The 14,315-nt window shown below is 40.1% G+C and overlaps 1 protein-coding gene across 2 annotated transcripts in view; it reads right to left on the bottom strand.

Moving 5' to 3' along the window:
• Positions 1–14,315, bottom strand: part of gria2b (glutamate receptor, ionotropic, AMPA 2b) — a 94,949-nt gene that overhangs the window by 52,178 nt on the left and 28,456 nt on the right. For both annotated transcript variants that reach the window (XR_009805043.1, XM_061892166.1), the window contains exon 4: positions 1,204–1,443. Coding sequence is in view for 1 of the 2 variants with exons in the window: in XM_061892166.1 (XP_061748150.1) it covers positions 1,204–1,443 (240 nt within the window). In the remaining variant the exon portion in view is untranslated. The remainder of the gene's footprint in view (positions 1–1,203; positions 1,444–14,315) is intronic.

Below are 14,315 nucleotides of genomic sequence, written 5' to 3'. Positions count from 1 at the left end.
GTGAAACGGGTTTAAATAGCTCTGTGAGTGGTAAAGATTGCCGGCCTCTGATGTATTTCAGCGGGCGGTTGCGGTTCTGATAAAATGTTGGTTCGGGTGGACGACGACTTTGGTGATGCGGTTGGGGATGATATAATTGCCTATCCGCGCATCTCTAGTGTGTTGACAAGGATAATATTTGGTGGGATTTACCCTGGATAACTTTAGTGGGCTTAGTGTAGAAGGGGCCTCAGGCCCGTTTACACAATGTGATAAAGAACATTTTACATCAATCAATCTAGGTATCAAGATATCTGGTCAGGACACTCCTCACTATTTTGCCTTCACCTTCTTTGTTCATTCTTTTTTGCTGACTTGATATACTCTGGACCTAGACGTTGAGTCCGTGACATACATGGCGGACAATAACTGATACAGTCTGCTTTGCCAGTCCAAAAGCATTCAATGTTTTCCGTAGTCTTCCCTCGAAGGCCAAGTAATACAAAGCACACGCTACCTTTTTTTTATCACATCCACGGTAGCCCGCATTCTCGTTGTCTCTCCTTTAACAAATGGACCATGTTTTTCAGTAAATAGAATCACAGCTGACCTGGACATTGGAAAGTTCTCTTGCAGTCTGAGATGTGTTGTATCCCAAATAGCTGCAATGGCTTTCTCTTTTTCCACAAGCGTCTGTACATGTACAAACGGGGATGTCTGCAGGAATCGCCTCCATATTTCCAATGGGTAGCTCAGAGTTTCGAAACCGCTTTATTATGAAGCTGGCTGTGGTGAGTTTTTTCTGACGTCACTTCCTGTACGAACTCAGTTAGTAAACAATCAATGAGTCCATACAAAGCTAAGAGCCGGAGATTCCGTCTAAAAAAATTTTGGAAGAAGGGAACCTTAAACGCTGGTTTAGTGTGGCTGAAACGGGCTTAACCTAATTAATTATTTGTTTAAGGGGTTATCCGGCTTAGTGTAGAAGGGGCCTCAGACTGCAGCTGAGCTGATGAAGCCTGGTCTAAGAGTGAAGAAAATGGCAATCAACATTGACGACATGCTTGGTTCAAGGGATAAAGATTGTATCTTTAAACATGTGAAAGAATGTGCTTCAATGAAATGAACAGTGGTAACTCAGAAACTTAGCGGCCTTCAAATAAGCCTGGAAAAAAGGTCTAGCTCAACACCTGGATTTCAGACGTACAGAGGTCCTCGTCTTACCTCGATCGCTGTCGTACAGGTACGCAAACTTGTCCCACTTGTAGTACTCGATGAGGCTGAGCAGCGGCCCCTTAATGTCCGGCCTCATTTGGATGATGAACTGCTGGTTGCCATCCAGAGGGAAGCTGGGCGTTATGAAGGAGACGTGCAGCGTCCCGCAGAACGACGTGATGGTGTTGACCGACTTCTTGTCGTAGAAGCCGAAGATGGCATACACTCCCCTGGAGAACTGCGAGCAGACTGGAGCACAACAGAGAGGAGCATTTAGAAAGCATTCACGTAAACTTGTAGCCTTTACACTCCTTTGGTGCGCTTCAGGGATGCATCTTGTTCACTGATTAATGTCTGCCGTTCCATAATCTCCACCACGGGAGTGCTTCTGTTGAGGAGGAAAACATCCACAGCACAGAAGTCACCCAAGGCAACCTTTCCACCGGGTAGTTTAGACTCCTGTTCTTCCCATTTCATACCCGTCTAGCGCCGTGCGTTACCCTGGATGGCACAGCAGGGTGCTGTACGGTTGCATGGTTCATGTGAACCGAATATATTTCAAATATTTCTGGAAAAAAATATGCCAGAGCAGACTTATTTCACAGTAGAGAAGAAGCGCTACCTTACGTTCAGTAACGCCTCTACAAAGTACACACACACACACACACTGTCCCTTGATCATTCCCTACTGTCCCTCTGTGTACTTCTTTCTCGTCAGCTCCTCCTGCGTTGATGTAATGTCAGTAAATTTAAATTGTTTAAATACTTATTAGTGTAGTGAAGTGTATTTCTGGTCTTGCCACCTTCTGCGGGGCGGAAAGGCGACACAGCAGCGCGGCAGGATCAAAAAAGACGTCGGAACAAAAAGTTTCTTCGTTGCAAGCGAGCGTCATTAAACAGGTCTGCAGTAGCCGGAGGAGCCTAGGTAAAAAAACATTAAGGACTCCTAACTGGAGAAGTCACCAATCGTTTTTTATATTCCTACTTTCTGTCTCTCTGTGTGTGTGTTAAGTCAGGAGAGCGCATCCTGACTATAAAAGGAGATGTTCGTGTGTAGGCGTCTGGAAAACCACTGCTTTAAGCCATAACTCAAACGTTGGTGTCGAGGTAGAACGGTAGTCTTTTCTCAAGGATATGGTTATCACTTTTGCATTCCAAAGTCCCAATTAGAGCCTCTTTTCCTACGAGAAGTGATCCAATCCACCTGAAAATATCAAACTAAGAGGCCTTATCTATTTATGTGCTCAAATTGGAATACCACTGTTTAATTAAACTTGGTGGTTTGCATTCTCCAAGGTGAATATAGACATTCATCATATTTAGAATACATTTTGAGTTAATTAATTCACTTTAGTAGCAATATGGATGTTAAAGTTAGGGATTTGTGTGATTTCTGATCGTTTTTGAGGGCACCACAAGTACTTCTGTGCATGTGCGCATGTTAGCAGCGGACAGCGGCTTGTTGTTTTGGTTTGTTGACAAAGAGATAGTTGTGTAATATAGATTGTACTAAAAGTATACACACTTTCAATAAAATATGCACTTTTGTCGAGGCTGGAACCATTTATTCATATTTACCGTATTTTTCTGGCCCATAGGGCGCACCGGATTATAAGGCGCACTGCTGATAAATGGTCTATTTTTGATCCATATAAAAGGCGCACCGGGATCATAGGGCACATTAAAAGGAGTCATATTATTATTACTTTTTTCTAAATGTAAAATAATTCCTTGTGGTCTACATAACATGTAATGGTGGTTCTTTGCTCAAAATATTGCATGAATGATGTTTCACACATCATCTTCAAGTCGCTTTCTGACAGCCGCGCCGTTTTGTGGGCGCTCTTATTTACGTGCCTCCACTTCGACAGCGTCTTCTCTCCGTCATCTTTGTTGTAGCGGTGTAGCGTGCAAGGACGGGAGTGGAAGAAGTGTCCAAATATGGCGCTAACTGTTTTAATGACATTCAGACTTTACTTCAATCAATAACGAAGCAGCATCTCCTCAATCCAAAACAACAACACCGGAAATGTGTCCTGTGAAAAACCGTCCAACCGGAACTCTCTAATAACTAACGTTCCTTGGGTGAATAATGTATCGTCACTACACTGGTATGTTTTAGTGCTTTCATGGTGAGTTTACTGACAGATATAAGTAAGAACTTTACACTACTTTGTATTAGAAATGGCAACAGTGGAGGGTGAATGTCACATAACAAGAAGATAGAGGAAAAAGAAGAAGCTTAACTACGGCGTCCCATGGACTACTAAGGCGGACTCATGCAATTTTTATTCATGCAGATCCCAAATACAGATCAGCAGCTACCAGAAAGTAAAAAAAAAGGGGCTTTTGCATAATATTGCGAAACAAAACAGCAGATAATATGTCTTACCTTATGCACACACCATAATATCACTCTTATGTTGAAACACATCAAGTGGTGCAGCTTCATAGTGGAGGATGAATGTCCCATATAAAATAGCTTCGAGGTGGGTAAGCTCAACCAAACTTATTCCTTACATAAGCCGCTTCGTAAAAAAAAAAGGATTTTAATTTAAGTTAAGTTAAAGTACCAATGATTGTCTCACACACACTAGGTGTGGTAAAATTTGTCCTCTGCATTTGACCCATCCCCTTGTTCACCCCCTGGAAGGTGAGGGGAGCAGTGAGCAGCAGTGGTGGCCGCGCCCGGGAATCATTTTTGGTGTTTCAACCCCCAATTGCAACCCTTGATGCTGAGTGCCAAGCAGGGAGGTAATGGCTGCCATTTTTATAGTCTTTGGTATGACTCGGCCGGGATTTGAACTCACAACCTACCCATCTCAGGGCGGACACTCTAACCACTAAGCATTATAGTCCGGAAAATATGGTTCATTGTTTCCTATTGAGAAACTTTGTGATTTACGGACCGTGTTCAAGAACCAATTAAGTTTGGGAATCGACGTCCCACTGCATGGCGAAACAATGTTACACAGAGGTGAAATCTATTTAATTTGCCCCTGGCACCCTGGCAAAACAGCACACTTGACATTTAAATCACATTTTGGGGATAAATATTGTATTGAAACACAACACAATAGAATGCAGTACACACACGTACAGTAGTTCTGTGAAGTCATGTAATTATGTACCTTGGAGAGTTCCTCCTTCTCTACCCAACACACCATCAGCAGCTTTTCCATATTTAGATATTATCTTAACATTTGGGCTTCACGGTGGCAGAGGGGTTAGTGCGTCTGCCTCACAATACAAAGGTCCTGCAGTCTTGGGTTCAAATCCAGGCTCGGGATCTTTCTGTGTGGAGTTTGCATGTTCTCCCCGTGACTGCGTGGGTTCCCTCCGGGTACTCCGGCTTCCTCCCACCTCCAAAGACATGCACCTGGGGATAGGTTGATTGGAAACACTAAATGGTCCCTAGTGTGTGAATGTGAGTGTGAATGTTGTCTGTCTATCTGTGTTGGCCCTGCGATGAGGTGGCGACTTGTCCAGGGTGTAGCCCGCCTTCCGCCCGATTGTAGCTGAGATCGGCGCCAGCGCCCCCAGCGACCCCGAAAGGGAATAAGTGGTAGAAAATGGATGGATGGATGGATCTTAACCTTTTTGACGTATTGGACTCAGTCTGAGTATGGTGCAGGCTAGCAGCGCTGTCGCATTTAAAAATATATATTCTATTTCTTTGCTCAGCACCGTCCCTCAGACCAACTGTCCTCTGTTTATAAATACAAATATCCGTGGTAGCCGCATGCTAATGCTAGCTAGGACATCTCAGCAAGCATCTTGTCCGAAAAATGGCATTCAACACATAAAGCGGACAAGAAAAGATGAGATTAGGTCACACATGCGTCTTCTTAAGCAGCTGCCCGTGACCTCAGGTGGGGAGTCTTCTGCATCTTTAAAGGGCTTTTCTATTAGCGGCCGCGTGATTTGTTCCACGTCCAGCGTTCTGTTGACTTTGCAAAATCCCCACAGCTTCATAATTTATGAAGCACGCGCGGCGGCCGTGTACGCTAAAGTGGCTTTTCCGACATCCAACATTCATTATGCACGCAGGCTGCTGCTGCAGTAAACACCGAGCGCTCTTCTGCAATCCCGAGGTTGCAGGACATTTCTCAAACGTTACTCGGGGGTCAGCAGATCTGCATGTTGCCAGTACGCACGTATTGATCACACGTGAATTTCATCAGCTTCATTGACTCCGCCCAACATGCGCTCCACAGTAATTAAGGATGAGGAATTTCCTGCAGCAGAATATCACGGCAGTGACATGCTGACGTGGGCGAGTGGAGTCCATCCACAGCATGGATGACAGAACCTGCATGGATTAATACGTACCTCCAGATATTGTGAAATGTCATGATTTTTTCTATGTTAATCATTTTGTGTTTTTGGCTTTAAACTAACAAGAATTATTACACAATTTGGAGATTTTTTTTTTTTTTTTTCGAGAGCCACAACTGACACTAAAACCAATGAAAAACTCATTTTAAAGGGGAACATTATCAGCAGACCTATGTAAGCGTCAATATATACCTTGATGGTGCAGAAAAAAGACAATTTTTTTAACCGATTTCCGAACTCTAAATGGGTGAATTTTGGCGAATTAAACGCCTTTCTATTATTCGCTCTCAGAGCGATGAGGTCACAATGTGACGTCACCTAGGTAGTCGGTCCGCCATTTTCTCAAACACATTACAAACATCGAGTCTAATCAGCTCTGTTATTTTCCATTTTTTCAACTGTTTTCCGTACCTTGGAGACATCATGCCTCGTTGGTGTGTTGTCAGAGGGTGTAACCACACGATCAGGGACGGATTCAAGTTGACTTACGTGGAGTGTGTTTCGATTGGCACGGCATTCTAATCGATGTTAACATGCTATTTAGGCTAGCTGTATGTACATTTGTAGCTATATTTGCATCCAGCCTTTCTCTCCGCCCACATTTAATGCCAAACAAACACTTACCAATTGACAGATTTAAGTTGCTCCAGTGTCACAAGATGCGAAAGTCCCGATCGTTTGGTCTGCACATTTTACCGGCGATGCTAAGGCAGACATGGCAGAGAGATGTATGGATAACCTGCAGATGCATTTCCAACGATAAAGTCAACAAAATCACAAAGGTGAGTTTTGTTGATGTTATTGACTTATGTGCTAATCAGACATATTTGGTCGCGGCATGACTGCCAGCTAATCGATGCTAACATGCTATTTAGGCTAGCTGTATGTAAATTTGTAGCTATATTTGCATCCAGCCTTTCTCTCCACCCACAGTTAATGCCAAACAAACACTTACCAATCGATGGATTTAAGTTGCTACAGTGTCACAAGATGCGAAAGTCCCAATCGTTTGGTCTGCACATTTGACCGGCGATGCTAAGACAGACATGGCACAGAGATGTATGGATAACCTGCAGATGCATTTCCATCGACAAAGTCAACAAAATCACAAAGGTGAGTTTTGTTGTTATTGACTTATGTGCTAATCAGACATATTTGGTAGCGGCATGACTGCCAGCTAATCGATGCGAACATGCTATTTAGGCTAGCTGTATGTACATTTGTAGCTATATTTGCATCCAGCCTTTCTCTCCACCCACATTTAATGCCAAACAAACACTTACCAATCGACATATTTAAGTTGCTCCTGTTTCACATGTGAAAGTCCCGATCGTTTGGTCTGCACATTTGACCGGCGATGCTAAGGCAGACATAGCACAGAGATGTATGGATATCCTGCGACACTCAATCGAAGGCGATCGACGGATAGCGTCAATAGCTATTCGCCCAATAGCTTCAGTTTCTTCAATTTCGTTTTCGCTATCTGCCTCCATACTCCAACCATCCGTTTCAATACATGCGTAATCTGTTGAATCGCTAAAGCCGCTGAAATCCGAGTCTGAATCCGAGCTAATGTCGCTACATCTTGCGTGCTATCCGCCATGTTGGCATCACTAAATGACATCACAGGAAAATGGACGATGGATTTAAAGATAGCGAAAATCAGGCACTTTAAAGCCTTTTTTTGGGATATTCCATGATGGGTAAAATTTTGAAAAAAACTTCAAAAAGTAAAATAAGCCACTGGGAACTGATTTTTATTGGTTTTAACTAATCTGAAATTGTGATAATGTTCCCCTTTAACAGATAACAGATAACATAAAACCTCACACATTGGAGATTTTATAAAACATTTTTATGGGAAAATGACAAAATGGAATTGAACTTAGATATTACCTCCAGTGGGTTGTTGTTTTTACAGAGAGAAATACTTGTGTTTTGTTGGGTTTAAAGCCCCCCCCCCCAAAAAAAAATAATCCCAACATTTTGATTTATTTATTTTTTATTATTGGAGAGTAACAACTTAAACTGAAACCTATGAAAAACACCTATCACTAAATTTTGTTAAAAAAAATTTTAACAGAAAAAAATATGTTGTGGTTTTGGGGTTAAAACAAACACAAAATAACCCCTCACACTTTGGATATATATATGTATATATATATATATATATATATATATTTTTTTTTTTTTTTTTTTTTTCATGGGAGAGTGACAATAGCGAAAGAAGATGGATGGATGGATGGATGGATCGATGATGGATGGACGGGAGAGTGACAAATGGAATTTAAGATGTTTTCTATAGAGAGAAAACATTTTTTGTTCAACCAAAAAAAAAAAATACACATGAAAACACATTTTTATTGTTTTATTTATTTATTTTTATTATTGGAGAGTGACAACTAAAACTGAAACCGGTGAAAAACTATCTTTTTTTTTTTCAAACAAGGATTTTTTTGTTGTTGTTTTTTTTTTTTTTTTTTTAGGGGGGGGGACAGAGGGAGTTAAACCCCCAAAAATAATCATATATATATATATATATATATTTTTTTTTTTTCAATTATTTTTTTAATTTTTTATTGTAAAGTGACAACTGTAACAAAAGCCAATGAAAGAAGTCACAAATTTGGATTTTTTTTTTTTTTAATTATTATTGGAGAGTGACAACCAAAACTGAAATCAATTAAAATGTCCTATCACCAAATTCTGTAAAACAAAAATAACAATAAAAAAATAACAGAGAAAACAATATTTTGTGGTTTGGGGATTAAAACAAAAACAATACCTCACACACTTTATTGGAAAGTGACAAATGGAATTTAACCTAATTGAAATCTCCAGATTGTGTAAGTTGTTTTCTTATTTTGTTTTGTTTTTATTTTAGTTTTTTATGTTTGAACAAAAAACAAAACAAAAAAACACAAAATTTGGAGAACTTTGTTTTATTGGAAAGTGAAAAAAAACTGAAGAAAAGATTTAAGCCAATAAAAATCATAGTTTCAAAGGGTTTTTATCTATTCATTTTTGTTTTTTTTAATAGACATAATAAATAATTTGGTGGGTTTTAGGTTAAAACTAAACAATTTACACAATTTGGAGGTACAGTTTATTTTGTTTTATTAATTATTGGAAAGTGAAAAAAACTGAATGAAATATTGAAACCAATAAAAATCACATCATTTCAAAGAGTTTTTATTAATTTTTTTTTTTTTAATATACAGAATAGGTAATTTGGTGTGTTTTAGGAGGAAACTGAACAATTTACATAATTTGTAGGTGCAGTTGTTTTTATTTTATTTTTTAATATCGGAAAGTGAAAAACAAATTTCACGGAAATTTGAAGCCAATAAAAATCACATATTTCCAAAAAGGTTTTTACTTTCAAACAATAATTTTATCGTATTTGAATTCAAACCAAAAAACTGGTGATGCATTTTTTTCATGAACAACTGAGACTGTATCAACACATAAAAACAAATATGATATATTTTTGTATATCATTTGCTTTATATAAAAAAAAATCAATTTAGGATGTTTTTTTTTTTATTCTAATGCAAAATATGGCATATTGTGCTATTTTTATTATTTCTTATATCACACGGATGATACATTTTTGCAATATTGTCTTATAGGCGGGGAGCTTTGTCCTTCGTAGTGTATAAAAATAGCTCTTTTAAGTAACAAAATCATGTGTTTTACTAATGACTCAGTGCTTATTTCGTTCTAAATCCTCCTAAATATTTGAGTGTTTCATAACTCTTGCTTGCAGGGCAAAACAGCTAAGAAGTTGCGGTCACTTAATGGAGGGAGAAATGCTGGCTGGTCAAAACAGTGAAGGATTGTGGGAAAAAGCCATTAAGGCTTTTGTCACATCTGACTGGCTCCGTGCGAGTATTAGCGCCCACAAAATCCTCCCTCACACGCACGAAAACAGAATGGCGTTTCCGTCTTGTTCTTTCTAAATGAAAGTTATTTGGTTCTAACTGCTGATGGGTCGCAAGAAGAAATGTAATAAACGCATTTCTTTTTTTTCTTTTTTTTTTAAACAAAAGAGTCAACGATACTAAACATTATTTTATAATAGTGAAGTGAATGAATTGACTAATATCATTCAACATATGGTGAATGTTTACATTCAACTTGGAGAAAGCCGACCACCAGGTTTAATTGAAATGTGAACAGGAATTAGCTCTCTCATGAGAAGAAGCAATAAAACCAGACTTTGGAACGCAAAAGTGATAGCTCTATCCTGGAGGAGAGACTCCATGTTTATCTTGAACGTCAACCTACAAGTTATGGCATACATCTGTTTTCTTCCCTGTAACTTACGCACAAACATCTCCTTACATGGTCAGGTTGTGCTGTCCTGACTTAGCACACACCCAGACAGAGAAAGAAGGAATATAAAACTGATGGTTTGGCTTCTCCAGGTTAGGAGTCCCTCATTGTTTTAACCTAAGGTCCTCCGGATACTGCAGACCTGTTTAATGACCCTCACTTGTAATAAAGTAACTTTTTGTTCAGCAAAGCGTCTCCGACATCTCTTTTGATCCAGCCGCTATGCTGTGTTACCTTCCTGCCCGGGAGGGCAAAAAGACCAGAACTACACTTCAATAGCAACATTTAAAATAAATTATGATTGTATTTGTCAAAAAACACTGATACAAATATTTAAAAGAAATAGTGATATAAAGAACTTTTTACAAAATCATTAATAAAAAAATTGGGGGGAAAATATCAGTTCAAATATGTTTTTATTTATCTCTAGAAAACATGTAGTATTGTGCCTTAATATGAATTAACAGAAAAAAACCAACACAACATTACTTTTATAGAATATTACTTTGCCACAATAATATTATTGTGAGTAATTGTACTAATAGTAGTACTAATATATAAACACATACAACATATTTTCACTGACTTCCTGTTAATTAATGCAAATAAATAAAAAAATCAATTAATGCAAATTATGTAAATATGTAATTTATGCAAATAAATAACATAAACAGGGAATTAGTGAAAATATGTTGTTATATGCGTTATGCAGCTAGAAGGTCCGTGTATGATTGCTTCTGTTTTGCTGGATCAGCCATTTTACTGCCATGTAATGGGCACCTTTGGAACCAAATAAGGTATGTAAAATAAACATTTACAAAATCTGTCACTCCAGTATATATCTGCGGATAATACATGGAAAATATTATTGAAGATATTATTTGAGCTAAAGTAAATAATCAAAACCTGCGATGAGGTGGCGACTTGTCTCGACTTGATGAGGTGTACCCCGCCTTCCGCCCGATTGTAGCTGAGATAGGCGCCAGCGCCCCCCGTGACCCCAAAAGTGAATAAGCGGTAGAAAATGGATGGATGGATAAATAATCAAAATGAATAATGAATATGTCTCTCGACTAAGCTATCAATAAAATTAAAGTGCAAATGAAATGACAGTATCACTACTTTAGTCATATTTTTTGGCGCTTAAAGACACTTCTATATGACTTCTTCTGTTTGTTTGAGATTGGCATTACTGCCACAAGTGGTGGAAAAGTGTATTACAACTGAGGCCCCTACAGACCACAGCTGTGGAAGAGATATTCCCGGCGGCCCTGGAGGCTACTGAATGCTAGGCTAGCCACTTTGAACATGCTAACATAGCACAATGCAATCTGTGCATGGCAAACAACACAAGATAAACACGTGTTGATTCATCGCCCGCTGACATGCCGTCGCATCACCAGTCTGATGGCCTCGTTACGGCCGGCGGCACCACCTTGCCGGGCGAAGGTGAGCGGCGGGAAGTAAATTTAGCCGTCCCAATTAGCTGACCTGCTTTTTCCCGCAGCGTGGCATCGAGGAGCGCCGCGGCTCATTCCTTCTTCTGTTTGTTTTTTTTCTCCAAAGCGCATTAAAAAAAATACGCTTAGCATAAATGACAAGCTAACGAGGCCGCCGCCTTCACCTCACCCCGACACGCCATCGGAGGTCAATGGAACGTAACGCCGGCCTACTTAGTCCACTTGTGTGAAGGTTCCTGCCACTTCCACGCTCGCAAAAGGGCACCTTTAAGAGGACGGACGGATGATGGAAGACAGAATGATGAGTCAGCTGTCCTCGCCACACACACACACACACACACACACACACACACACACACACACACACACACACACACACACACACACACACACGTCAGTGACACAACAATCATCGGCAGTGTGAACGGATCGCCGTGTTGCCACGGCAACAAGGCCTTGGGACTTTGGGAGTGGGCTCCGACAAAAACACGATACGCCGGCTGCAGTCGCTTACGCTCCGACCTTGTCTTGCGGTGGCAAAACGCGCCCCGGAGGACCCTTCTCACCGCGGGAAAAACTGCGGTCCGGTCCCCGGTTTCCTCACCACTCTCCAGGGGTGTGTTTGCGGCTGGCGGCGGAAGTTACCAATTAGCATGCAGCACAGCGTCGTTAAGAAAATTAACTTTGACCACCTTAATGCTAGGATAATAAACATTTTAAACGATAAAATCCACTTACAGTACATGAACACATCGGCACACACACAGAAGGCCCTTTGGTGCCCTCACAAGTGACCATAAAACCCCCAAATCCTTAACTGTAACAACGATATTGCTACAATAATAAACATTTTATAATAAACATTTTAAAAAGTAAAATCCACTTACAGCACATTAACACATCGGCACACACGCAGAAGCCCCTTTGGTGCCCTCACAAGTGACCATAAAACCCCCAAATCCTTAACTTTAACAACCATATTGCTACAATAATAAACATTTTAAAAAGTAAAATCCACTTACAGCACATTAACACATCGGCACACACGCAGAAGCCCCTTTGGTGCCCTCACAACTGACCATAAACCCCCCAAATCCTTAACTTTAACAACCATATTGCTACATTAATAAACATTTTAAAAAGTAAAATCCACTTACAGCACATTACCACATCGGCACACACGCAGAAGCCCCTTTGGTGCCCTCACAAGTGACCAGAAATCCTCCAAATTCTTAACTTTGACCACCTTAATAGTGGTTCGAGTTTCCGCCCTGAGATGGGTAGGTCGGGAGTTCAAACCCCGGCCGATTCATACCAAAGACTATAAAAAGTAGAGCCATTACCTCTCTGCTTGGCACTCTGCATCAAGGCTTGGAGTTGGGGGTTATATCACCACAAATGATTCCCGGGCGCGGCACCGCTGCTGCCCACTGCTCCCCTCACCTCTAAGGGGGTGAACAAGGGGATGGGTCAAATGCAGAGGACAGATTCCGCCACACCTAGTGTGTGTGTGACAATCATTGGTGTTTTAACTTTAAAATAAGTCCCAACATTAGGCACACCCTCCTTCAAGAATACCTCAGGCAGCTGCAACCCAAACCTCCCCGGATTGTGAATAATCAAATGTAAATAATTAAATGTATATACTTGTTCTTATACTTTCTGATCTCTCTATAACCACTACTGGCTGTACATATCCTACCAAGTCCCACCTACACTGTTTCAATGTCCATTTCTCACATGATGCAATTGTTGATGACTGAAGTGCTGATTTCAACCAAACCTAACACCCTGGAATGTAAATAATTCAATGTATATACTCTGATGATGAACTTGTGTGATGACTGTATTATGCTGATAGTATATATTTGTATCAAGAATTGATTTACATGGACCCCGACTTAAACAAGTTGAAAAACTTATTGGGGTGTTACCATTTAGTGGTCAATTGTACGGAATATGTACTGTACTGTGCAATCTACCAATACACGTTTCAATCAATCAATCAAAAACCCACACCATCTGAGGAGGTAAATATCGACCGTGCTTGTCACTCGGATGCTGAATCATTGTGCTTCGCGTAGTCACGCTGCAAGCGCATGCCGCTGTGCAGTCCTCAATGAGCTCCGCAGAGCGCCTGGGGACACGCCCACGGGCGCTGCAATCAATTCGCAATCTCCCAGCTCTCCTGCTTTCGTAAGTTAAAGTTAAAGTACCAATGACTGTCACTTGCACAACTTGAAATCCCGTGCCAGAACGTAGCTACCTGTTCCTGTACAGTAAGCCTATTCTCGTCTCTATGCAAACCCGCTGTCTCTCTCTCTGTGTTTTCTCCCCCGTCCTGTTTGTTGTCCCGTGTCCTTATTGTTGTTTCGAGAGCAGACTTCCTGCGTTACGAGCTATGTGTCTCGTCTCCCTTTGTTCCCTCTACTTCCCTGACTGCCGCTTAGATTTCGACCTCCCGCCTGGAAACAGACCGTCAACGCCTCGCTATAGCCCCCAACTTATTATATATATATATATATATATATATATATATATATATATATATATATATATATATATATATATATATATATACACACATATATATATATATATATATATATATATATATATATATATATATATATATATACACACATATATATATATATATATATATATATATATATATATATATATATAAATTCTATTCAATTTCACGTAAAAGAAAATTGGTATTGTTTACTAAAATGCTGCCCAAACATTTAATAAAGTCAAATACAAATAAAGCAACAAGGGAAGTATCCCACACTTCTCTTTTGTTGTCGGGCTTGGACTTGGTCTTGAGTTGTATTCCCGAGGTGCAAAGCGAATGGACTGGAAACGGCGTGAAGGTTGGTACATATTTAATTTATTTACTCAAAAACTAAAAACAGGAGCCAACAAAAAGCGCGCACAATGGCGTTACAAAAAACTGGGCTATGAAACAAAAGACTAGCA

The sequence above is a fragment of the Nerophis ophidion genome, linkage group LG29 (assembly GCF_033978795.1).
Source record: "Nerophis ophidion isolate RoL-2023_Sa linkage group LG29, RoL_Noph_v1.0, whole genome shotgun sequence".
NCBI lineage: Eukaryota > Metazoa > Chordata > Actinopteri > Syngnathiformes > Syngnathidae > Nerophis > Nerophis ophidion.
Note: the sequence above shows the minus strand (reverse complement) of the source record. Positions and strands in the feature narration are given on the sequence as shown.